The sequence below is a fragment of the Monodon monoceros genome, unplaced genomic scaffold, assembly GCF_005190385.1.
Source record: "Monodon monoceros isolate NGI ecotype Baffin Bay Population unplaced genomic scaffold, NGI_Narwhal_1 Super_Scaffold_18, whole genome shotgun sequence".
Classification (NCBI taxonomy): Eukaryota; Metazoa; Chordata; class Mammalia; order Artiodactyla; family Monodontidae; genus Monodon; species Monodon monoceros.
This window is the reverse complement of record NW_021703774.1, coordinates 76,136,288-76,163,900: the sequence shown is the minus strand read 5'-3', so window position 1 is coordinate 76,163,900 and position 27,613 is coordinate 76,136,288. Positions and strand designations below refer to the sequence as shown.

The 27,613-nt window shown below is 41.6% G+C and overlaps 1 protein-coding gene across 1 annotated transcript in view; it reads right to left on the bottom strand.

Annotated features, from left to right (window-relative positions):
• Positions 1–697: 697 nt before the first annotated feature.
• The window catches only part of HMGCS2 (3-hydroxy-3-methylglutaryl-CoA synthase 2), a 30,999-nt gene continuing 4,083 nt past the window's right edge, over positions 698–27,613 (bottom strand). The window contains 11 exon segments of the mRNA XM_029226957.1: positions 698–804; positions 2,050–2,172; positions 2,793–2,902; positions 3,950–3,981; positions 3,983–4,124; positions 6,538–6,703; positions 8,064–8,228; positions 8,816–8,940; positions 12,571–12,617; positions 12,620–13,031; positions 16,070–16,215. Coding sequence (XP_029082790.1) covers positions 698–804; positions 2,050–2,172; positions 2,793–2,902; positions 3,950–3,981; positions 3,983–4,124; positions 6,538–6,703; positions 8,064–8,228; positions 8,816–8,940; positions 12,571–12,617; positions 12,620–13,031; positions 16,070–16,215 — 1,575 coding nt within the window.

The window sequence follows — 27,613 nt, the reverse complement described above, 5'->3', positions numbered from 1 at the left end:
AGGCAGATATCTGGGTCCATGCACTACGAGATTCTAATGCTGAATCTTTGATTTTCCTTTAAAAAGTACCATAAAGAATTCTCCTATTTCTCTTCCCGATTCCATCCACTTCTATCAAACTCTTCTCTCCTTATGCCCCTACCCACTTATCTCCCAAATCTCACTTCTTCTACCCAGAATGAATCGCAACACGGGACGATTGCTCACAGCCCCTTAGCCTAAGGTTCCCTCCAGCCAAGGCTTCTGCCTCTCACAGAATCCCCAGCACCCTGTTTCCTTATGAGTCTCTCCAACACACTGGCGTGTCCTTCTCTGATGCTCTTCATCTTTGTTACCAACTCGCCCCATTGGAGTAATGAGTTCCATAGTTTCAGGTTTACAGCCTGCCTGCTTCTGTTATGGATGCTAATTTTGTTTCTATCAAGCTTCTAGGGGAGCTTCCTATCATGAGTAGATCAGGTAAACAAGTTGACTCTTTTTTTCAGATTCAAGATTTAAGAACGTGCCCCTCCCCCCAGCTTTTGCCTTTCATGGGCAAAGAGCCCCAAGAGTTTTACTTGGTCCTCGTGGTACAAACCCCCCACCTCTGATCATTTTGGAAGCTACGAACCCTCTCTGGCCACACTCTCAGAGCTGCATCTGTCACCCAGAGGAAAATCTTTAAGCCACCTACACTCTAAAATTTCACTCATCACCTTTAGACCGGACGCCGGGCATACTTTTGGTGGTACAGCTCATCCACTCGCTCCAGGTATCAAGTGCCTGGGAAAAGGCTGTTTTTGTCACCAAGTGGTGAGAAATTCACTGTGGAATGAGAAGAGGCAATACTCACAAAGGGCTGCATGGGGTTGAGGAAGGGAAAATGGTAATAGGGACGCCTAGACCTTCACGTGGAGCTCTCCCAGCTGTGCTGCAAGGGGTGGCGAGGTCATCTAGTCTACACCCAGTAGGGCACTGGGCCATCAGAGGAACCAGAAGCAGCTCTCTTGGAGCTAGTACCTAAGACTTGCCTACTAGAAATTTTGTTATAGGAGTATGCCGTTTTTCTGCAGTAAACATGCATCCATTGAAATCTTCATCATGTCCTTCTGCCAATGGTACCTAGCTTGAGGTGTACCTCAGAGCATCCTGTTTTCTAATAGACACTTCCTTCCTAGCCCTAAGTTTTCCAACTCTGATTCATTGTAGTATTTCAAAGTTTTGTCCATTAACGTTCATCTCAGAGGTCCTATTTTTATTTTATTTTGGCTTGTTTTTTGCTCTAACATGTCCCCTGTTCCAGATAAGATCAATGACTACTAGGTCTAGGTTTTCTGGAACATTCTCAATTCCATAAGTTCAGTCTCCTTTTCAGGGCAAGTCATGTGTCCCAAGTTTTGCTTGAAAAAATATGGTTACCCTGATTTTAAAATCACCATCTGGCTTCTCCAGTCCTAACTTGTGCTTTGGTGTACTTTTCCTTTGTTGCTTTTTGGGGGCACTATTTTGTTTTATGTTTGGTAAGGAAAGGGGGTAGCTGAAAGAAGACAGTAATATTTGCCGATAACTTATTTATCATTAATTCATTCATTAATCTCTTTGGCAATCCTGCAAAGTTCATATGATTTTAGAAATGAGGCAACTGAGAAAACTTCAATAATTTTCTCAAAGATAAAGAGCTGATAAGTACCACAGCTCAGCTTAGACTTTGATATCCGGCTCCAAAATCTGGGCTTTTTCAACTGTGGCGTAGATAGTGTTTTCAAAGACCATACACCTGGTTTCCAGGGGACTTCATTGTCCAGTATCCTGTTTTGGGTGGTTATCTATGCTCAGTGCTGGGAAGCCACATGCTGCCTCCTACCTCTTCCCAACTCTGTCTTCTGCTTCCCCACCCAGTTCTTCCCCTTTTGAACCTAACAAACCTTCTCCCAATCATATCTGATAGAAGTCGTCACTCTCACCCACTATATTCTAGACTTCTGATGAATCCCTGGCTCTCAGCTCCTGGCATAGAATCTGAGAAAAATTGCCTTCTCCTCCTTCCTCTCTTTCTGCCTTTTTTCTTACCCTTGTGGTAGAACTGTTCTCTTTGGTCCATTATTTCTGTAAACATCTCAGGAGACATATGCTTCCGGGAGGTGAGACGTTTTGGCAGGTCTGATGTACTGGATACCAGCTTCTCCGGGGGTGGGGGGCGGCGAGACTGGGAAGCAAAAGTAAGACTCTTAAACTTACTTCATTGTCATCACTGCTACCAATCACAAGTCCAATGGAGAGCCAGGCTCTGTGGGAGCTCCCGCCCCAGGGGAAAGTACTCTATGTATGGCTTAGAATGTCAAGAAATGATAAAGCTCAGCAAACATAATGTTAGCAAAACATACAGGCAGACCCTCATTTAGTCAAGGTGTATCCCGTTTAGCGCTTAGATGTATGCCCTTGATCACGTCCATCATAAAATAATCCACAAATGTTTCCTGGATATCTCAAATCCATCAATTTCTCTTTAACCAGTTGCAACCAAACCACCACCATCACCTCTTGCCTAGACTATTTGCTGGAACAATCTGACTGGTTTCCCCATATTCACCTTTGTTTCTCATCAGTCTAGTCTCTAAGTAGTAACCAGGGAAGTGCTTCGGATACATGAATTAGACAAACTTACTCTATTGCTTAAATCCCTTCAGGGCTTTCCTTTGTTCTTAATCACAACATAATTCTATCAAGGTGGGAGACTTGGTAGTGGTGAGGCAGAAAGTGGTTTCTTTTACCCGATGAAACTGGCCAGGAGTGCCTGATCAAAAGACTGGACTCACCTGGAGAAGCATCCTGGGGCACCCGAAATGAAAAGAAACTTTCCGCTAAGCCAGAGCCATAAGAGAAGGCACCAATCCTGGAGCCAGCCAAGTCCTGGGCAGAGTGACTGAGGGGAAAGGAATCAAAACCTAAAACCACACATCAACATTATGTTCCGCACTGCAAAGAAGCCACCAGTCTAGTCAACCTCTTGCAACTAGAAATGGGTTCTGGGCACTCTACACAAACAGGGGCTTCTGGAAGACCCTGGGGGTGGGCCCAGAAGGAGGAAAACTTACCAAGAGGAGAACAGCTAAAGTCTAAGATACAGAAGCCACAGTGAGCATAACTGAATCTCTGGGATGTAAAAGGAACTTCTCCCCACGCAGGAAGCCAAGCTGAATTCAGTGAACTCTGAAGGCACCTCCAAGTGAAGGTCAGACCACTGGACCCATCTCAAGGCTCCCATGTTGACTGGCACTGCTTCAGCAGTTGTAACTTTTTTTATTGTATCCTCATTAGGAATAATTTGAGCAAGTCCAATGATATACATATATATTTTTCTCATGTTGTATGCATGTACTAGTGCAAGTGTTTTCTTGTAAAATCCACAAAATAGAATATCTATAAAAATAAAAACTAACATTTGGGCCCCTGCTGAGCATTACTGTTTTAATTGCTTTAGACATTTAACATTCATCAAAACCTTAGAAGGTAGGTATTGTTATTGTACAAATTTTATAGTTGGGAAAAAGAAGGCGCATAAAGGTTAAGTATTTTTCCAAGGTCAAAGCTAATAAATGGTAAAGAGATTTGAACACAGGTTGTGGGCTCTAAAGCTAGAATCTTTTGACCAACATGCTTTACTGAGTACAGAGATTTTAAAGGATGAGATCAAAATATGCATAAAAGTTCTACTATTTTCCTGCTGCACCAAATAGGTCTTGCTCATCCCCTGGCATCGTACGTGCACTTCACTTTGGAGACCACTGTTTAATACTGATGGTACATCTGCCTACCCATACACCCTTGAAACCTGTTTCTTTCATTTTCCTTCCTTCCTTCTTTCGTTCCTTTTTGAAAAGCTTCTGAACCAGAAGAGGAACAAAACTTGGTTGAACCCTCAGACCAGAGGCCATGGGTAAGAGGAGGTGATGTCACATGCAGTACTCACTGGAACAGAAGTGAGGCCAGGCATCCATCCATCCAGGGATGAAGTGTACATATTCCCGTTGTGTGTGGAGAGGTAGAGGGACGCCTTGCTCTTCTTGTTGAACATGTCTAGAGAGGCCTTTTGAAATGCTTTTTCTATGTCCTTATCGGTGTAGGTGTCTTTCAGCTTTAGCCCCCTGTGAGGCAGCCAGGGGAATAGGCCAGGTGAGAAGCCACATGAGGGAAGGAATGCAGCACGGGGAATAGTGTAACAGCTACTGGAGAGAAGACTTTGGGACACATGTTTTTTATAATAGAATATTTGGAAATACAGAAAACACAGAGGAAAACTGTCACTAATAGTCTTACCATTCAGAGAGAGCACTTAGGTCATAGTTTTCTTATGGAATCCATTCCTAATTTTATACAGTTTGTTGGAAAGTAAAATCATGCGATACATTCTGTTTAGCATGCTTCCTTAACTAATTTTCTCTATGACATTGTCAGCTACTCTAACATTATTATTATTTTTTTTTTTTTGCGGTACACGGGCCTCTCACTGTTGTGTCCTCTCCCGTTGCGGAGCACAGGCTCCAGACGCGCAGGCTCAGCAGCCATGGCTCACGGGCCCAGCTGCTCCGCGGCATGTGGAATGTGGGATCTTCCTGGACCGGGGCACGAACCCGTGTCCCCTGCAGCGGCAGGCGGACTCTCAACCACTGTGCCACCAGGGAAGCCCTCTAACATTATTTTTAAAGGCTGCCAAATGGACCATGATATGATGCACCCTACTTTAACCAATTGCAGCATTTCTGTCCTCATTAGCTAAAATACTACAGAGAATAGCTACATGTTATTTTTTTTTTTTTCAGGAAACTTTTTTTTCATTTAAAAATTTTTATGCAATTTTTAAAAGGTTACTTTCCATTTACAGTTATCACAAAATGTTGGCTATATTCCCCGTGATGTACAATACATCCTTGAGCCTATATTAGACCCAATAGTCTGTACCTCCTACACCCCTATGTTGCCCCTCCCCCTCTCCCCACTGGTACCCACTAGTTTGTTCTATCTATGAGTCTGCTTCTTTTTTGTTATATTCACTGGTATGTTGTATTTTAGATTCCACTTACAAGTGATATCATACAGCATTTGTCTTTCTCTGTCTGACTCATTTCACTTAGCATAATGTCCTCCAAGTCCATCCATGTTGTTGCAAATGGCAAAATTTTGTTCTTTTTTATGATTGAGTAGTATTCCATTGTATATGTGTACCACATCTTCTTTATCCATTCATCTGTTGATGGACTCTTAGCTTGCTTCCACACCTTGGCAAATGTAAATAATGCTGCTCTGAACGTTGGGGTGCATGTATCTTTTCAAATTAGTGTTTTGGGGTTTTTTTGATGTATACCCAGGACTAGAATTTCTGGGTCATATGGTAGTTCTATTTTTAGTTTTCTGAGGAATAGCTACATGTTCTTTTAAACATGTGGAATTACTGAGCCAAAGATGCACATCTATTAAGGCTTTTGCTTCATGTTTTCCTATTACTCCCCCAAATCTTTGTATCAGTTTACTATTGCTCATTTTCTCATAGACTCAATTCTGGGTATACAAAAATTTTAAACGCTATCTAAAGAAAACATTAACTTGTTTATATTTGTTACTAATGGGTATGCACATTTAAAAATATGATTATGTGCATTTCTTCCTTGAGGAAATCTCTTGTCCATATACTTTGTTCAGTTTTCTACTTAGTGTGTTTTTCTTATTATTGATGAGACTTTCATATATTAGAGATATTAAGCTATTATCTTTGGTATATGTTAGAATGTTTTTCCATGGGGTAGGTCTTAGAAGCAGTGTTTGTGCTAATTCGGATGTTGGTGGCAGGGTTAGCAGTAGTAGTTAGAAACAGGGGCAGATGTTGGTAAAATACTCCAAAACTTGAACAGATACCAGGAAGAAAGGGAAAGATTCCCTTCCCAGTGAGAACTCTTTGTATTCTTCTTTTCTGAATGTCTTGGAGTATCACATCAATAAACAGCATTCTCCCTGCTTTATTGACAACGAAGGGGAGTGAGCTGGACTATCTCTATTTCATAGGTGCGGGGATTTGAGGCAACAAGCAAGAAATTCATTAAGCCAATGGCTAGTGGGAATGAGACCAGACACTCCCCAAGTTGCCATCCTGCATTGTGATTATTTGCTTCTAGGTGTTTCTTTCTGTACAGACTGTGAGATCCTCTAGGCAGGTATCATGGAGTCACATCCACTTTTATGTCCCCAGAGTTTAGTATGTTGTCTGACACATAGTTGATGTTCATAACATGTTTATTGCCTGAATAATTTAGCCACACTCCCTTTCCCCTTTTTATTACTCTCTGAAGCTTCTTATAGTCACTTGATCTAGAGGTTCTGGCAGTGCCCCTGTGCTCCCTAAGATACAGGATGAGGTCTCTGAGAAGACAATAACGCACTAACCCACATGAGGACTTGGTGTCATTTCTACTGTGTTGGAGGATTGTTGTCTTTTCCCACAGGAGTGGCTGGTGGTCCAGACTCAAGGCATGAGGAAGCCTCCTCCTTCTTATGAATAGGACTCACCTGAAGGCTTCCAGCCTCTTATAGAGGCCGGTCTGTGTGTTGCCACTGGCTAACAGAAAGTCATTGAACATCAGGTGAGCCAGGGATTTCTGGACCCTCTTGCAGAAGGGTGTGTGAAAGATCACAAACTGTAAATCATCAGGAGTGAAATGTCGATAGATGCCAGATGGAAGAAGAAGTGTGAAAGCAAGGATGTGGCATGATCCACTTAGACATACTCTCCAAGATCTAACTGTGCTGAGGTCTCCCAGAAAACTGGCTCCTACCTCCGGCAAACACACAGAGGTTTGTTCATTCATTTTACTAAGCACTCGACTCATAAAGAAGGTAAAGAAACAAATATTTTCTTCCTGTCTGCCATTGCCAACCTCTATGACAAATAATTCCTCAAATCAACCTCGTACTGTATTATTTTCTCTATTTTCCAGGGGAGAAAACAGTCTCCAAAATATGAAGCTGAGTCATGTGTCCAAGGTCACCCAGCTTGAAAAGAGCTGGCTTTGGCTTTGGGTTCTGGTGTCTCTGGATCTACACTCCAGACTCTCTCATATTCCAAAGAGAAGAGCAATGCACCCCCTGCCCTTAGGAAAGTTTACAATTCGGTGCTGAGATCCAAAGCGGCATTGATCAAATTCCATATGAGATTAAGGACTAAAATTAGAATGTCATAAGAATTCAGAGGATGCCAGAGCAATTAGCCAATAACAATTTTACAGTGGATGGGCAGAGGCAGAGATGTCCAAGTCGACTCCTTTCCCATGGAGGCAGCCAACATCCCACCCAGTGCAGCAGAGAGGGGCAAGATGCTTCAGGACACCCCTAAAGCATCCATGCTCTGATGCCTCACCACATGCCTTTTCCCACACTGAAACCTGCCTTTTTTAGGCGCCCAGCTGGGCATGGCTAAACAGGTAGGAACCCCCCCCCCCTTTATTTTTTAAGTGTATGGGTTTCTCTTTATTTTTAAAAGAAGATTCGTTTCTTTTCTGATTATGGAATTGGTACATATTTTTTAGCAGAGAACTTCAGAAAGTAAGGTGAAAATAAAATCAACTTCCAACACTACCAGGCAAAGAAAAAGAATCACTGATAACACTTAAGTATACTGAAAATACAGGTAAGAATTTTCAACATCAACCAGACTTTAAAAAGTGGCAAACTATAAACCGAGAGTCAAATTACTCCTGACTTCAACAGAAACGAATCCTGGCCTCCATAGGACGTGGTCACTCTGATTCACACAGTACCTCCCCAGGTGGCTGGCACCCACTGGCTTCAGCTTTGACCTTGGATTGTCTACTTTCTTTCATTTAACTCAAGTTAGAGGCAATTTCATGCTTGACTTTGGGTGACTTCCAAAGGGACTTTAGCCCAGGCCCAGGAAAGAGTGTCAGAAGAAGGGGACATGAAACAATTCTCTTGTGATCATTTGAAGAGGAGAAAAGAGTCCTTGTCTTAAGAGGTTAGGACATACTCTTGGCCTCGTGTGAATAGGGTCCCCACCTTCTGCCCTCTGAGCCCCATACCTTGCTCCCACTTGTTCTGGATCTTTTGACGGTATAACATGTAGCATCGGTCCAGGGCCCGTAAGTAGCGCTGGATGGACAGCTTCCCATCCAATTGTGGGCACTCTGAAGTCATATCTGCTTTGTAGAAGTCATATACATTCTCCATGTGGGTTGCTCTAAGCCCTGGCAAGGCACACAGAGGGATTCGGGGACTGTACAAGGCAGCCCACGTTGAGCAGAGAGGATAGGAGAGCCACATACAAGAAGCCCCCTGGTCTTTATCTTTCTCGTACCCAAGCCTGAGCCCACCGAGCATCCCTCATGTGTTCAAAAGGAGTTGATTGAATTGCCACTTTTATATAAATGAGATTTATATTTCCATTTCCATACCTAGATGGGCTTAAAAAAATCTGGAATAGACACCAAAAGTCTCAAAGGAAAGCTTTCACTTTATACTCAATTATCTTCTTTCATTTTCAGTTGTCTGTTTAGCTCTCAAAGGGTCCTTGTCAGCAGCATCAGTGCCAGCCATTCCACACATCATTATCCCAAAGTGTGATGGTGCAGAAGAGGCAACCTTGCTGATCCCTCTCTTCCCCTCCTCCCTGCCCTCTGCTCCCCAGTCCAGTCTTTTGGAGGCAGTCAATAGCATCATCAGATCCACATTTCAGCCCTGCATAGTGGGTGGTCCAACTTGGAATTAGGAGCTAGGTATTTGGCTACGCCATGCACAGTCTCCCAGCGCCACATAGCCACTGTTTACCACAAACCTCTCTCGAGGGCTAGAGGGCCCTTGGGCCCAACCAGCATTGCCACAGCTCCAGCCCTGCCTGTGCGGTGAATATTACCACTGGAGTACACTGCGATGTCTCCACAGGCCACCAGGGCATAGTGACTTGTAATGAGAGACAAGAAATAATTATTATCACTACCAAATCTCAAGTAGACTGAAAGCCTCCTGTATGCCAGGCACAATTTTAGGTACTGGTGATAGATCACTGAACCAAAATAAAAATTCTTGCCCCATGGAACTTGTTCTAGTGAAATTCATCATGACACATTTGAAATGCAATGTCAAAACTCAGTGTTCTGTGGCCCTAGCTGTAAAATCCTCATTTATTCAGAATTCAGTTTCTGAATTCAATGAAACATTCATAAATTAGCACTTCTGGAGATAATTTAGGTTTGTACTGATCACCTTACAGCACTTCATAGCACTACAGTGGAAATTTCTTTCAAATCATAGAAGGCCAAGGGATGGGGAGGGAAACTAATATTTGAAATCCTAGATAGACACGAGCTATCCTCAAACAATCCTTAAAATAATCCAGTGAGGCAGGAAATATCCACATTTACAAAGGGAGACACTGCCTTCTAGAGAATCCAAGTAATTTGTCTAAGGTCACCCACCTCATGAATACGGAATTATATATTCAGACCCGGTTCTGACTGGATCCTGAACCACGTGCTTCGAACAATCTGGTATTACCTTCCTTCTGAGAAGAGTTAGTGTCAAGTAACCACATTTAATGTAGGTGATCCATAGTAACTACTTCTGTAGTAGCCAGGTGATTATTCAATAAATGATTGTTGTCTTGAATATATTTGTTCCTCTCTCATCTGATAGTACTGCCCGCCCTCAAACTTGCGTTTGTGAGAGAAACATGGCAGCAATTTTAGTATTCTACCTAAACTGTGAGGAAGCCCCCAGGGTTTACGCCAGCACTGTGTTGAGAGCCATTATTTCTGTATAATTCAGTCCTCACAATAAGCCTATCTGTCAGATACAGTTATCTCCTCTTTATAGACAAAGGAATTGAGACCCAAAGAACCTGAGTCACCTACCTAAAGCCATGCAGCTAATAGATGGTAGGATAAAGATTCAGAGTCAGGATTCCAACCCAAATTCATTGAAACCCAAGAACCTTCTCTTAAGATTATATAACAACTCAAACTCCAACCCCAACGAAACAGTATTGTTTTTTTTTCCTGCAATTTTATATACGTAAATATATAAAATATATAATAAACATATAATATAGATAAACAAAATTTATATATGTATATAAAATTAGGAAACTATAGAATAGTATTTAGAAGCCATTAGGGAAAAAACCAGTCAATTAGACTGCCTAAAATTAAAACCTTCTATCAGAAACAAACTCAAAAGACAAACTGGGGAAGTACTTACAGTACATAAAGCCAACAAAGGATTATTTTCATTCATATATAAGCGCCTCATAAGAAAGATAAGATATGTAATAGAAAAATGACCAATAAACATCATAAAAATATCAAAGTTCTCTTATGATAGCAAAGGAAAATCAATGATACTATTATTTTACTTATTAAACTGACAAAGATTAGAAAGTTTGATAATATATATTGTAGGAATGCACTTTAGTACAACATGTTGAAGAGCAATTTGGCACATTCTATCAAACTTTTAGATCAAACTATTCTGCAATTCCACTTCTAGGAATCTATTCCTAGAACATATTAACATGAGCGTGCAAAGCTATTGTACAACATCCATTAAAACAGTATTTATAATTGCAAAAACATACATCAATCTAAATATCCATCTATATGGGACTAAGCTTTGGCATATCTATCAATAGGATATTATGTGGCTTTTAAAAGAATGACTTTAGGTGACCTTATGTGTATAGCTATCTATCTATCTATCTATCTGTCTATCTTATATCTATCTATCTATAGAATGACGTCTAAGACATCATAGAGATGAGGAATAATGTGTACAATGTTAAAAAATGAATAGATAAGGGTGTGCTTTCAGGTATATAGAAAATTCCTGGAAGAATACATAGAAACCGTCAGTGTTAAATTATGGGAGTTGGTAATGGAGTGTCAAAGGGAAATTTTTCTTTACTTTTCACCCTTGTGTTTGTGTGTGTATGTGTGTGTGTGTGTGTGTGTGTGTGTATGTGTGTGTGTACTTAACTGTTGGTTTCAATTACCTTCATTTAAAACAAAAAAAGACGAGAAAAAATGAGGTCTCTCAGGCAATCTGAGCCAGTACCACTCTTTCCTTCCCTCATACCCTGCTGTCTCTCTGGAGTGGTCCAGAACTTCTTGGTGAGTCCCAGAACCACCTTCTCCCATCTGAGAGTCCCCAGGTGGATGGCCAGGTCAGAAGCAGAGATCACATCTACGCTGGCCTTGTCTTGTTTTGGCAGTTGCCATTAGACTCAAGCTTAAATATGCTTTTTGTTTGAGTATAAATTAACAATTTACATCCTAATAGCTTGTTTGAATTTTTCCCCGCAAGACATCACGTTAAAGAAGGATGCATTTGCAGCCCTCTCCTGTGGAATACCCAACCATTCAGCAGAATCTACTCATTTGAAATGACATGTTTGAAGCTGATAATGCCCCCAAATATAGGCTCTGATTTTGGGTTAAAGGCTGGTGTGTGTCCCTTGTCCTTCACTTCTACTCTCTAACTAAATGCTGGGTTGGACATATTGGTGGTGACGGTAGTAGGGGTTGCTGGAGAGGTAATAATACAAATGCCAAGCAGGAGAAGCACTGCAAGTACAGGTTTGATTATGTAGAGACTAGAACATGCCAAATCAATGGAATCATTGATGGCGAGGCTATGCAGGGCAGTTGAAAAAAACACTGAATGGGTGTATGGAATTGTACTGCCTTGTTGCATGAACAGAGACAAACCATTAAACTCTTCTTGCCCTCTTTTTTTAAGTGAAAAATATTGGGTTAGATAGTCTCTAGGGTCACCGCCAACATCAAGACTTCATAATTAATTTTATAATTAATGTTTCTTATGGTTTCTAAAGTTTAAATTCTGGTTTCCAACTTAGTAAATGTAGGGCCTTGTCTGCCCAGGTACTGTTTTTTCACATCTCCATTGATATCTTGTTTAATGCCTGTAAGGCAGGTAGGCAAACAAAAACTCTGAGTCTCACAGAGGTTAAGGGACTTGTCATCAATTATTGACAGACCTAGGTTTCTAACTCTCCTAGGAACCAGGTAAGAGAGAGAAAGTAGAAATACTCTGTGTCATAGTCTATCCTGTGATTCTTTGGGTCTATTTTTATCAGGGTGTTTTTCCCTAACACCTAAACTTGTTTAAATCTTTTAACATCACCAATCTCTTTCCCATTCAGAGACTTGGGAGAAACCTTAGAGAAACAGGAAGAATGAAATGGGAAATATACCAAATTTGATTTGGTGTCTTGCTTCTGCCATGCACTACGTGTAAGATATTAGAGCCTCCATTTTCCCCCCGTAAATCAGGTATGACACCCACTTCCTAGGCTGTTGTGAGGACCAAATGAATGACTCTGTGAACATGCTCCCTGATTAACTGTATAAAGCTATACACGTCTCAGGGGTTATTATCATTGTGGTTGTTGGATGATCGCAGCAGCTGTATGAAGAAGGTGTCCTTCCCTCCCTGAATGAAACCACCCAAGGAAAGGGGAAGCTGAAGATTCGGCCTCCAACCCAGCTCCCTTCTCACATAAGCCTCTGGCAGCACGTACCATCCCAGGAGCTGGACTCCACCCAGTTGGCAACACTGAATAGAGGGAGGCAGTGTCACCGTAGCAGGCACTGGTGGTATCTATGCCCTCCATGTCGGTGTTGCCCGAATCCTGGAAGAGCTCCACGAGCACTGTTTTGACAGCCTTGGACTTGTCGATGATGGTCTCAGTGCCCGCTTCCAGCCGGCCCACAGGTTCCCGTGGGAGCTTCGTGCGCTCCGTCAGCTGCTGCACCACCGTCAGGCACAGGGAGTTGATGCCCTCCTGGACTGAGCAGAAGCCCGTCTGGGTCTGGCCCATGCCCACTGTGTACTTCCCTGCCTCCACACTGTTAAACTTCTCCATGTCTGTTTGGTCCACATATTGGGCTGGGAAATAGACCTCCAGGGCAAGGATGCCCACATCCTTTGGCCAAGCATCTCTTTTGGCCAAGGGGATAGCAGGGACTGTAGAAAACCTGTAGTAGAGAAAACAATAAAAATTCCACTAATGGGCTCTAGCTAGTTTCCTCAAAAGACAGTACGGCAATCATTTCCTTCATTTTTTAAAAAATATATTTTAAAGACATCAGATGAATACAAATTTAGGATTGTTATCTTTTTATCAGATGAATACAAATTTAGAATTGTATTTTCCTGTTGAATTTACCCTTTTATCCTTAGCAAGTGTCCCTCCGGCATTTTTATAGCTAAATACATGTGGAACAAGCAACGTCTGTGGGAATACAGAAGACAGAGAGGGCAATTCCAAACTGGAGCAGAGAAAAAGTGGAGAAAGATTCAGTAAAGAGGGAAGAAAACTGTTTCTTTCCTGGACCCACCACCTCTCTTCAACCCTGAATCCTAATCCCTCTGGAGAAGATCTGGAGTTTCTTCTTCTAGCTACAAGTAAAGAACTCACCAAACCCACCTTCTATTTGTTCCACATAAAAAGTACCTGAAAAGTACCTGAAAGCTTTAGAGGTACTTTAGAGGTATTCTTAATTTTCCAGATGGTGAAAGCAAGGCACACATTGGTGAAGCAATGTGCTCAGGGTAACTTCTCAGTTTCTCATCTGTTAGAAATATTCTGTCTTTTCACTCATGAGTGCCACCAAATTCCTTTGACTTGCATCTGGCTACAGGATTCCTGATCATGGAAGAGTGACAGGGTGGCTCTGCAGGCTTATGAATTTAGCTCTATGCCACAGGAATTGTAGCCCAGATGGAATGTATCCATCAGTCATCCTCAGGATTCTGGGCTTCTTGTAACCCCAGTTTTCCCATCACAGAGGTCACTTTAAAGGACTGCTGTGAGGCAAAAGTGGATCATGTGATCACAAGATAGTGAGGCAAAGTGATAAATGTTTATTCATATCTGACAAAAGAGAATTGAAGTTTAGTTCTCTGCCCTATTTATTTGGTGACACTCAGATAATTAGAGTTTATACTCTAAAATGTTTGTGGAAGAGCTTCCCAGTACCTAGAGCTAATGGCTACCCAGAGCTCAGTCCTGTGCTTGGCTGGGTTTTCTCTCATTCTCATTCTCCCTCTGTCGTCTCCAAGCTCACTCCATCCCTCTCTTCCCAGTTAGAAATCTCAAGGCATAAGGAAAGTTTCCAAGAATTAGTCACTTTGTAACTTTTGTAAATGTCTTGGTAGGGGGTTATTACTTGGAAATGGATTCCAGAGCCTTGAAAAAAAGTTAACATGTAGAGGTTTCCAGAAACATCAGGCCACTGGAGTTAAGAGTATCCATCTAATCTTGTACTTTCTCTAAAAAATAATCACTTTATTTAATTTAGAACTGGTTTTGTTCTGGTGTTGCTTGGTTCAAGAACATGCATCATACTTTTATTTCTTTACTCCATCTCGCTTCCTTCTCTTGTGTTTCAAAATTAGCTATTAGGGCTTCCCTGGTGGTACAGTGGTTAAGAATCCACCTGCCATTGCAAGGGACACAGGTTCGAGCCCTGGCCCGGGAAGATCCCACATGCCGTGGAGCAACTAAGCTGGTGCGCCACAACTACTGAGCCTGTGCTCTAGAGCCCACGAGCCACAACTACTGAGCCTGCGTGCCACAACTACTGAAGCCCACACACCTAGAGCCCGTGCTCTGCAACAAGAGAAGCCACAACAATGAGAAACCCATGCACTGCAACAAAGAGTAGCCTCTGCTCACCACAACTAGAGAGAGCCTGCACGCAGAAACGAAGACCCAACACAGCCAAAAAAACAAACAAACAACAACAACAAAAAAACAAAATTAGCTATTATATGCCAGGCACTGTGCTATGGAGGGCTGTGGGGGTGAAGGGGACGGGCGGAGAAAGGTGGAGATCAAGGTTCTTGGGGGCCTCCTCCACCAGTAGGAGGAATGAGATAAGCACATACATACTATATAACCCAACCAAGAGTCAGAATATGATAAAGGCCACAAGAGGGATATGGGCAAAACCCCAGGGGAATTCAAAGGAAGCAGAGATTTCCTGTGTGTGGGAGAATCAGGAATGGCCTCATGGAAGGGGCTAAATTTGAGGTCACCATTGATGGATAAGTGGAGCTTCTTCCGATGAAGAATTGGAGGGTGGCTGCAGGGGCAGTGCCACAGCAGGGGGTGGTTGAACAGGTAAGGGCACCTGGAGCAGAGAGTGAAGGGGAGAAGGAGGACAACAAATGAGAAAAGCAGGTGGGGACCATGAAGTGGAGGACAAAGGTCTTCCTTATTTTAAAGGCGGTTGAAGCACATGGGGTGGGAGCCGTCTTTATGGTGGATTTAGAGTGAATGCAGGTTGGATTAGAGGGGATAGACATACAGAGAAAAGGAGAGCCATAAAGAGGACTCTTAATACCCATTCAGGCCATGGAAAATGGGATTAGCTGTGAGTACACCAAAAGGGAAATGTGAATGATAATTCCAAGTGTTTGAACCGAGGACATCAGAAGGAGGGGGCAGGTTAGGGGGATTGAGGTTTATCTCTTGGAGGACAGCCAGCGGTTGCTTACTGGGACAAGCAAATCCACTTCAATCCCTTCCTCACAAACGGAAAAACATGTTAAATTCCGAACTGGGACATTGGGCCTGTACTCAGGGGGTGGGGAAGAGTGTTGATGATGGTGGGGAGTCATGAAGAAAATAAGAAGGCTAAGGGAGTCATGAAGAAAATAAGAAGGCTAAAGGTATCTCCTCCCACCCGATACATCCACGCACCCAGGTTCCCTGGGCACCAGGCAAGGGAAGACACTGGGCGAAAGGTGTTTTTCTAAATGTTCTTGGAACGCAGTGTAGAAATGGGAAGTAAGAAAGGGCTAGTCCTAAAGTACACTGGTTGGTTTAGGGGTTCCCGAGTGCTAGCGGTAGCTGTGTTACCATCAATGCTGGGAGACTGCGAGCCCTTGGGCTGGACTTGGGGAGTGTTTGCAAAAAAAAAAAAAGAAGTGCGTGTGTGCTTCTGTGCACGAGCACATGGTACACACACAAACACACACACGCACACACTTACACTCTTAGCTTTACATATCACGTCCCCCTTTCATGAAATCAGAGAGCAGAGAAACACGCTTCTTATCCTCAGTCCATTTTGAATCTGACTGCAGTGACTTGAAGCAGCTGGTTTTACTGACACTGCAGGTGACACGGAATCCTGAAGGTCTCAGCAGGGGCTGGGGGGAGAGGTGCAAACGGTGGTGGAGAGAATGCCATGGGCCCTGGTACCGATATTTCCACTGCTTCGTGCTGCTGGGGGTGTAAAAAGTGTCTTGCTGACATCGGCAGGTGCCAGAGGTTTGGGATCCTGGAATTCTGTAAACAGACCTGGGCTGTCTCATTAGAGATGAGGTGACTGAGACCTTGAGAGGTTAACTTGCTTCTCTAAGGCTGTGCCCAAGCCTTGCCAACTTTTGACTGGGATTCTAGTGACTTCTGCCTCCGGAAACCCTGCCTCTGCTTATCGAGGCTCTGTGGCTTCTAAAACTGGGCACAACTTCTCACTTAGAACATGGGCAAATCAAAGAAAAACATCATCTCTCCAACATGTACATACCTGCACTGCTCCTGGGCATGTATGGAAAAGGATGGCACTGATCCCTCCTTTCTTGGGCTCTTGTGGCAGCCTTGTTTATGTTCAGCCACCTCAGGAGGCTATGGTGTTCCTCATAACACATCCTAAGGTAATCCAACCTGGCCTTGGACCCTTGTCTGAGTTACTCTCACTTGGTTGTCGAGAAAGCTCTCTGTCGAGTTAGCTGTTATTAATGTATTGTGATAATATGGAAAATCTTTCAAAACCAAAGGGAATGAATCTTTTCATAGTAGCCCTTTAAGTAGTTGGGAGTGGTACGGGCATACAGGCAAAGGGCTGGAATTAGCAAGGATAAAGAGCCTGCTCCATTTCTTCTATTTTTATTGTCGCTCTTGTGTTTGTATAGCACTATACAATTTCCAAGTGCAATGCAATAAGTGCTGCAATAAAAGTACAGGAGCCCTAGAGAGGTGATCGTCATTTGCAGCTCAAGGTCTCCTGAAGAGGAAAGGTCTGCTTTACTGATGGGACTAGTGATATGTGGACAGGTGATCCAGCTTTCCCAAAGACCTACAGCTGGTAAATGGTAGGTTGGGCACTCAACCATGTCTTTCGACTCCAGATTCTGCTCTTTCCACTTTGGTCTTCTACTTCACAATAAAATGTTCCTGCCCTCTGATCTTCCAATGAATCTCTCCCTCCATCCCTCTCTCATGGCACCGATCTCCCTCTATCTTTTACAAAAGTCATGCATTCACTCATTAGTTCATTCAATTAACCCCTCTGTCTACTATGACTCTGTGCAGGGCACGGGGAACAGTCAGAGCGGTTCTTGATTTAGGGGAAACAGAGGCAACTTCATTTTCCTGAAGACAGAGAACTTCCAGCTGCCCCCAGAAGTCCAAGTCTCCTAGGTCTTCCATCTTCTTTAGATTCTTGCCTCCATACATCTTGGTGCTTACTGCTCTAACCCAATCTCCCACCTTGCTCTGTCACCCCATGCCCTTCCACTGAGCCACTGGCAAAGCTCTGTCATCAACTGAAAATTCCTTATTTCCAATCCTTTTTCTGAAAACGCCCTTTGCTTCTTTCTCTGTCTTAGACTGCAACTCTCACATGGTGGTTGTGCTCTTTGCTTTCCACAATATGGGACCCCTGGCCAAAGGAACCCAATATACTGCAGTGCTTGGAATAAGGCATATGTCCTCTTTGCTCTTCGCTGATATCTCCAGAGTATTTTTCTTCTCCCTTCTCTCAAAAGCCCCATTCTCTGCAAGCACATGCCATCAGTCTGGACCACCCAGTGCCTTTCATTCTTGCAGTCAACATTCAGTCCTCCTCCACTACCCTTGTTTATGAACATGGAAGCACAGGAATCACTGCCTTCCTTTCCACCCTCAATCCTCAGCATTCTTGGAGATGTGAATCTCCACATAGGTAATTCATCCACGCTGCCCTCTCACGTAAGTTCCCACTTCCATGATTTTTATCCTCCACTTGACCTCAGCCTCCCATTCCACACTCATACTCCTTTTTTTTTTTTTTAAGTATAGTTGACTTACAATGTTGTGTGAGTTTCAGGTGTACAGCAAAGTGATTCAGTTATATATATATATATATATAATTTTTCAGTTTCTTTTCCCTTATAGGTTATTACAAAATACTGAGTATAGTTCCTGTGCTATACAGTAGGTCCTTGCTGGTTATATATTTTAAATACAGTAGTGTGTATATATTAATCCCAAACTCCTAATTTATCCCCCCCTTCCCCTTCCGTAACCATAAATGGGTTTTCTACGTCTGTGGGTCTATTTCTGTTTTGTATATAAGTTCATTTGTATTATTATTATTATTTTTAGATTCCACATATAAGCAATATCATACGATATTTGTCTTTCTCTCTTCTGGCTTAGTCACTTAGTATGATAATCTCTAGTATGAGTTTCCATTCTCATACTCTTGACCTTCTCACTACAGCATCTACACAACCTCCAAAGTTTTAATTTCATGCAGTGCAACTCTAATAAACTCTATCTTCCCTGCTTACTTTGTGTGTGTGTGTGTGTGTGTGTGTGTGTTTAATGTCTCTATTGGAGTATAATTGCTTTACATTGTTCTGTTAGTTGCTGCTGTATAACAAAGTGAATCAGCTATACGTATACATATATCCCCATATCCCCTCCCTCTTGCGTCTCCCTCCCACTCTCCCTATCCCAGGCCTGTAGGTGGTCACAAAGCACCGAGCTGATCTCCCTGTGCTATGCGGCTGCTTCTCACTAACTATCTATAATACATTTGGTAATGGATATATGTCAATACCACTCTCTCACTTTGTCTCAGCTTACCCTTCCCACTCCCAGTGTCCTCAAGTCCATTCTCTACGTCTGCATCTTTTGTTTTCTTCTTCTTTTTTTTTTTTTTTTTGCGGTACGCAGGCCTCTCACTGCTGTGGCCTCTCCCGTTGTGGAGCACAGGCTCCGGACGCACAGGCTCAGCGGCCATGGCTCACGGGCCCAGCCGCTCCGCGGCGTGTGGGATCTTCCCGGACCGGGGCACGAACCCGTGTCCCCTGCATTGGCAGGTGGACTCTCAACCACTGTGCCACCAGAGAAGCCCTAAACCCACTCTTGGTCTACCCTATGCCTGTATCTGAGCAGCTAAACAAGGCTGAAGGAAAATACAGTATGGTATTAACTGGTTAGCTTTACATTTACAACCACATATCTCAAACGGACCCTCAGCATAGTCTGGCAATTCTACTACATTTTCCTAGTTCATTTGCTCTCCCACTCCCAAATGACTAGTCACACTTCCTCTTCTGTCTTCAGCCCGTCTCCTCTACTCATTCTCAACTGATTACTTCGACTCCTCTTTCACTGAGAAAATAGAAACCATCAGAAGAGAAGTACTCCATCTTTTATGAGCAAATTCAGCAAATTGCCTGCCTTTATACCCCATACTCTACTTTCCTATAGTTCCTATCTAAAGGAACAATCCCTGCTCTGTTTTAAATCTGATGTCACCACTTGTGCACTTATTGTACTGCCTCTGCTCTGTGTGAGAACTGTGGTCCTGCAATTGTCTCTTCTCTTCTTCCTGATTTTTCCCCTTTCTACTAGGTTGCTCTTATCAGTGTTCAATCTCATCTTTAAAAATACCGTTTTGCCACATCTTCTTTATCCATTCATCTGTCGATGGACACTTAGGTTTCTTCCATGTCCTGGCTGTTGTAAATAGAGCTGCAATGAACATTGTGGTACATGACTCATTTTGAATTATGGTTTTCTCTGAGTTATTTGTAGTGAGGTGGATGGACCTAGAGTCTGTCATACAGAGTGAAGTAAGTCAGAAAGAGAAAAACAAATACTGTATGCTAACACATATATATGGAATCTAAAAAAATAAAATAAAATAAAATGGTCATGAAGAACCCAGGGTCAAGACAGGAATAAAGACACAGGCCTACTAGAGAATGGACTTGAGGACGTGGGGAGAGGGAAGGGTAAGCTGGGACAAAGTGAGAGAGTGGTAGTGTATATATGGACATATATACACTACCAAACGTAAAATAGATAGCTAGTGGAGAGCAGCCGCATAGCACAGGGAGATCAGCTCAGTGATTTGTGACCACCTGGAGGGGTGGGTTAGTGAGGGTGGGAGGGAGGGAGGTGCAAGAGGGAAGAGATATGGGGATATATGTATATGTACAACTGATTCACTTTGTTATAAAGCAGAAACTAACACACCATTGTAAAGCAATTATACTCCAATAAAAATGTTTTAAAAAATGCCCTTTTGACCCTATATGTCCTACCGAGTGTGCCATCACTTCTCTGCTCCCCTCTATACTGAAAGCCATAAAGTATTATCTGTTCTCAGTGTTTCACATCTTTTCTTCTCACTCTGTCTTTAATTGCCCCATTTTGGCTTTTGTCTCCTGCATTCCATTGAAATTCCTTTTGTCAAGGTCATCAGTAACTTCCTTTTTGCCAAACCCAATGTTTGGTTCTGAACCTTCGGTTTACTGGACCTCTCAGGAGCACACGGCTCATATTCTCACTCCCTCTTTCTTGAAACACATTTTTCATTTGGCTTACAGAACCTGACAACTGCAGGATTTTCCTCCAAATCACTGGCCACTCCTCACAACTGCTCCTCCTCCCTCTGACCTCTAAAATTTGGAGCTCCGGGTCATCCCAAACACTCAATTCACTGAGAAAATAGATGGAACTGAATAGGAACATTAGGCTCTTAGACCAAAACACCCAATATTCACAAAGAATTATGGATACATAATAGATGATTTTGATAAAATTGAAGGCCAAAACCAGTCAATCTGGTAAAAACTTTATTTAGTCTATATAACAGGTTTAGCAGTGTGCTAAGCATTGGGAAAACATGGGATGGATCAGCTTCGTTTCTTTCTCTCTTTTAAGTTGGCATGTACTAAGAAACTACCGTGTGCCTGGTACTGTGCTAAGCACTTTTTGCACGTTATCTCATTTAATTCTCATAACTGAGATGGGTACTATTATTACACCCATTTTACAGATGAGGAAACTGAGGTTTAGAAACATTGTATAATCATCTGTGGTTTGAGAACTTGCAAGTGACTTAAATGGGCTTTGAATCTAGGCTGTCTGGATCTATGCATGATCTGCACCAATCTTTAACCATTTTTGACCTGAAAGAATGCCAGTGCCATGTGGTTAAATCTAATATTAAGTTGTTTCTTTGGAATAAGGGAACCTTGTAGGTTGAGGAAGTACCAGGAATATGTTATTTAAAGTATAAATTGGGGGAAATAATAGCATAACAACATCAGGTGATAGTTTTTCATAGTGGACAGAATTTAGTTGACTTAGTCAAGTAATTATAGTCAAGCACAATAAAGTAATTGGTTTTTCTATGAATTGTCCAAAGTGTTGAAGGAAATATAGTAAAGAAGACACCCCTCAAACACTTACATAAACTCACATTTTGATACTTTCTAAATGAGGACAGACTTTTTTATTCTTGCTTTGAGATTTTGGGGTCCTTCAACTCCTGGACTGCAGCTCTTTAGCTGAACTGTTGATGAAAGATAGAGTGTTGATTAATCAAAAATGTGTCAGGATGTATATGTATAGCTGATTCACTTTGTTATAAAGCAGAAACTAACACACCATTGTGAAGCAATTATACTCCAGTAAAGATGTTGAAAAAATGCGTCAGGTGCTAGATAAACATTAGGAATCAGAAAAATTGATTATTATGGTTTAAAAAGTTTAGACATCTAGGGTGAATCTTGCAAAAACAATGTTTGTTTTTTAAGCAATTCTGCCAAGAAAGCTGATTTAGGAGAGCAAAATTATAATAAACAACGTTCCCAGGCACCTAGATTTACCATTTTTAGCTACATCTGCCTCTTCTACCTTAGAGACTCACAGTCCTCATTTCAACAAATGCCCTGAAGATGCATTTAGCCAAGGTTTCTATGACTGATAAATTGAAGTAGATCCCCACTCATGCAGATTTATACTTTAGATCTCAATGTAAAGGAAAGGAGTTTTCAGATTTCTAGGCATCGGGAGGTGTGTAGGAAAGTTATTTCTACAGAACGTGTAGACCTAGGGACAAGTCTTTATGTTTGGGGAGATGAACCCTGTTTATTTAATAATAATACTAATTCAATACAAGCATATCTGGTACTTCATCAGTTTTGAAATGCTTTCACACGCAATCTGTACTCACAACAGTTCTAAGTTGATTTGGACATTGAAGCTTCCAGAGGTGAAGTGACCTGGCTTGTGAGTGTGTGACTAGTTCATGGCAATGGCTGGGAGTAGATATCTCTGCTATACCTCCAGATCGAGGACTCTCATCACATCTACGTGTGGATTCTGCTATGGGAGGGGAGGAGTCAGAGCTACTTATGATTTTGTTACTGGTTAACCAATCTCTCCTTTGCCAGGTCCTGCCTTTTGTGATTACCTGGGCTAACATGCAGACCTTTGATTCTAAAGCTTCCAGGGTTTTGTGAGGGAGGACTACTGAGGCCCGCAGGAAGTGTGCATAGATTCTTATCTAATTAGCTGAGAGGTCCTGAGAAAAGTAGGGGAAAGGGCCTGGAGTCTGATGAGATTTCTCAGAAGAAAAACATTGAGCACTGGTGTTCATTATTTTGTTTGAGTTACATCATTCCAGGAGTTACCTTGCATTTGCTATGTCATCTAGGGAGCAAACCCAGCAAGATGATGTCCAGTCTCAAGAGGGAAAGATTCAATATTTGCACAGGGAAGACAGTGTAATGATGGTGGAGTTGCCCGTGAGTCTCAAAGAGAAAACCTTGGCATCGTCTGATCACCTGTCACTGCTTCTCTAGCATTTATTGTCCAGCCTTCTTCTTCTCAGACATTTAAACTGTTTGGAAAAAAAAAAAAAAACAACTAACTTCCCACAGTCATTTTAGGTCAATAACAAATAATATGTCACAAAATAACCAATTTGTGTAAGTAATCTCCTTTTCTTTTTTTGAGCCCTCAGAATTTCGTTGTTAGATAATTATCATGTATTTGCCTTATTATCACAATTTATATTTGCATAGCATTTTAACAAGTCCAATTTTTTTCTGCTTGGCAACATGGTAAACTGTCATAGGTTGTTGAATTCCTCTTCTTAAATCAAAAAACACTAGAAAAATGACTAAAGCATAAATTTGAAGAACAATTCAGAAAAAAAAAAAGCTATGAGAAATCCCTGAGGAGTCTGAAGGATGCCCTGGACCAAGGGATGTGGGATAGAGGCAGGGATGAGGTTGGATGAGGGCTGAAGCCTGCAAGGGAAGGATGGTTGCAGTGGGTAGTGGGAGGAAAGACACTGCAAAAGCCCTACCCTGGTGCGTTGTTCACGAAAAGAGTTGCAGATTGACCAATCATACACTGACAATTATTCTAACAAACCTCCATTCTCAAACCCCAAACTGGTGGCCTAGTAATATTTTCTCCAGGTGCTGTTGTTTTCCCAGCAGTTTAATTGTGCAATCTTGGCCAGGAGAGTCTCCTGGTGAAGTGGCAGCAAACAGGATGGTCATCAATGGTTCTGCAATGTCTGGGGCTTATCCCCACCACTCATTTGAAATGTGCCTTGAGGAACACAGACTGGGGCCAGATCTTCAGTGCTTCCACAACACACAGCACTAGAGAGTATCCATTACCCCCAGGGGACATGAACTCATATGCCAAAATAAGGATACACTGAGGTCTATAAAAGGAAGACAGCGCATTGAACAGAATTTTTGAAACAGACAGATCAAGAATTTAAAATAATCATCCTATGTGTCCTTAAGAAGGGAAAGGAATATTTTGTACTATAGGGCACTAATAAGAATCACAACAAAGAATTACATATATGACTAATTCTATATAATGCTGGAATAAAGACTATGTAGATGAGAAATATTACAGGATGGGAACATAGCTTAAAAAAATTAGTGAGTAGGAATATTCAATTGGGGACCTCTCAAAAAAGGCCAACAAGAAAGAACAAAATGAGAAAATATTGTTTTAAAAATCTAAGAGATTGGAAGAATAAATGTAGAAGTATCAATATTTGAAGAATGGGAATCCCCAAAGGAGAAACATTGGAAGAAATAATAAAGATACATTTTCCATTGTTAAAGAAAGATGACACATCTCAGTCTGGAAAAAAAACTTATCAGGGAACAAGCAAGAGAGTTAAGGAGAAAATGGATCTAGAGCACATACAGAAAAAGAGGAAATTCTAAAAATTTCTAGTAAGAAAGATCACCTGAAAAGGAACAAAAGTCAAGTGGCATTGCACTTCTCAATAACAACACTGGACTCACTAAGACAATGAAGTAATATTTTTAAAGAATTAAGGAAATGGACTTCCCTTGTGGCACAGTGGTTAAGAATCCACCTGCCAATGCAGGGGACACGGGTTCGATCCCTGGTCCGGGAAGATCCCACATGCCGCGGAGCAACTAAGCGCGTGCACCACAACTACTACATAAAAATTGAAAATGAATGGTTAGAATAAAGTATACTATACAAATATGAATCAAGAGAAAGCTGAGGTAGCAATATTAATATCTGCCAAATTGGGAGAGGATAGATTATTTAATGGTTAATGTACTCTGTGGAGAAAAATAAAACTGAACTCTTCAGAGAGTTGGAGGTAATTTGGGTGTCCATCACTGCAGGCAGAATGGGTAAAATGTGGTTGGAAGTACAATCCAGAGTGCTATGAAATGGTTAGAAACAGCACGTTAAATACACAAATAGCAACGTGGATGTGTCTTAAAGGTAATGCTAATGTAATGTAAAGTAATATTTATGCAAGTTTACTCACAAAACAAAAATACCTATTTTATAAAAACAGATACAAATAGAAGTGGTTGTCAAGGTGGGGTCGGGAGGAAGCTGAGAGTGGGAGAATAAATACTGGTAAAACCACAAATTCCATATCCATGGCTACATGATCTTATAGTACAGAGGTATTAACATAGACTTTGGAACTAGGCAGATCTGGATTTGAATCTTAACTTTTCTGTATCCTGCTTGAATAACCTGAAATTGTCGTTTAAAATTTCTTAGAATCAGTTTCCTATTAGTTTCTTCAGTTGCTAGGGGTGGAGAATAATAGTTCTGCATCATTGGGTTGTGGTGATGGTTAAATGCGATAATGCATGTAAGGTGCTGAACACGGTAAGAGTTTAATAAATGAATATTATTATTATCCTTATGTGTTGGGAAAGGATGAGAAAATGAACCACTATCTACAGGCTGAAAAGGATCTGTAGATATCCCTGGGCCTTATCTGAAGCTTCCTCTCACTGCCCACTACCACATTTCTTCCTACCAAAGAATCTATGCATCTTATTTGATGCATGCTAGCTAGACCTGGGAAAATCAAGGGAAATTCTGTTGTGTGAATGTTGTTAACCTTTCAAGAGATGAGAGCAAGAATCATTGGAAGGAACTTGGCAAAGAAGTTTAAAGAAGGAACTTGGCAGCCTGCAACTTTGCTGGGTCTAAAAATGTAGGAAATCAAACTACAATCATTATACCTGCAGGTCATTTTTTATTGTAACTTGATGAGATAAAGGATTTTCTCTGTATAACAATTGGGTTAGTCTGGCTTTTGGCTGACCTGTAAGCCCAGGATGAGAGGGCAGAATACATTTCCTCTTGTGCCCATTGGAAACTTCTCCCCCTTCATTTTGAAATCAGTTCATGTTTGTTTATGAGGATATAGGATCTAGACAAAAAGTCAAGTACTAAAGCCATTCAACAGAGTAAACAGGCACAGAAAAATGAAATACGTTGCTCAAGTGATGGCGCCAAGGACTTAGGACTCCTTCTCTGGTGAAAACTCTGATGCCTGAAAATTGTTGTTAAATATCTGGTATTTTTAGTCAAAACATCTGGACAGCAAATGTGATTTTTTTTTTTCCCACAAAGGAAGTTTCCTTGATTGTTCTCTTCTTAATATGAAGACAAAACTCATTTCTGAAAAATTCTGGTAAGCAAACAGAAAATATACCATGATTCCATCACAAGCATGGTTAACACCTTCATGTGTATCCTTATGGATGGTATCTGAACAGATATGTTAAAGGTGAAAAAAATATAACATCAATAGAGAAAACTCTAAGCACCTCCAACTGGTAGTGGGTGAGCGAATTCACATAAAATATCCCCCCATCCCCATACTGGTTTTCTTTTATTCTAATTTAAAAGTCACTTTCCCCCTTCACTTTCTATTTATACACTATTATGTTGTATGGTGTACTCCCCAAAGAAATGTTCTTCTCATATCTTTCTTCCCACCTCTCATCTGTGCAAGGCCACCCATTCTCCAGAGCCTGACTCACCACTGCTAGACACTTCCCAGACCATTCACCACAGCTAATGTTGGTCTCTCTCCACTTCTAGAATTGACTAATTTAGGCAGAGCCATATCCCTCAGTGACCCCTAGTCCCAGCAGATCCATTCCAGACTCCACGTGACAGCTTTTCAAACAGCACCATCTTGCTCATGCCTCTTGTGGAGATGCTGGCACAGTATGGAATGGGAGAATGATTAGAAACTCTCTCACTTCTTACCACATGAGAAACTTTCATTCATCCTTTATTGGGTCAACAGCTACAAATAGAATGCTGCTATGTAGAAATCAACACATAAAGAGCTATTTGCTAATGTGAAGTAAGATCTGCTAATTTCTTGAGGCCATCATTTGTGATGGAAGGAAGAAAGAAAACAGAGAAAAAGGAAAAGAAGGAAGGAAGGGAGGGAGGGAAGGAAGGAAAGGAAAACAGAAAGTATAAAATCCTAGATTTTATAGTGTGCTATTTACTCATTATGAGACCTCAGTCAATATATTTAACACCTCAACCTTTAATCTCCTCATTTGTAAAATTGGAATAATAATTTAAAGTATTTTACAGCTTGTGAGGATTAAATGAGATCATTTGTAAGTAATTAATACTTGGAAAGTACTCAAAAACTAAATGTTACTCAATAGATGTTAGTAATTGTGATGGCTGATTTTATGTGTCAACTTGACTGACCCACAGGATGTTGGATAAACATTATTCTGAGTGTTTTTGTGAGGGTATTTTTAAGTGAGTTTAACATTTAAATCAACAGACTGAATAAAGCAGATGGTTCTCCCTGATGCGGATGAACCTCATTCAATCAGTTGAAGGTCTGAATAGAACAAAAAGGCCAACCCACCCCCGAATAAGAGGGAATTCCTCCTGCCTGACTACCCTCCAGCCAGGACATTGTTTTTCTCCCTACCTTCAGAGTTAAAATGAAGCATCAGCTCTTCCTGGGTCTTAAGCCTGCTACTCCTCGGACTAGATTGGAACTACGCCATCAGCTCTACTGGATCTCCAGCTTGCTGACTGCAGATCTTATTTGTCAGTCTCCATAGTCACATGAGCCAATTTCTTATAGTAAATCTCTCTCTCTCTGTTTCTCTCCATACACACACACACACACACACACACACACACACACACACACACACA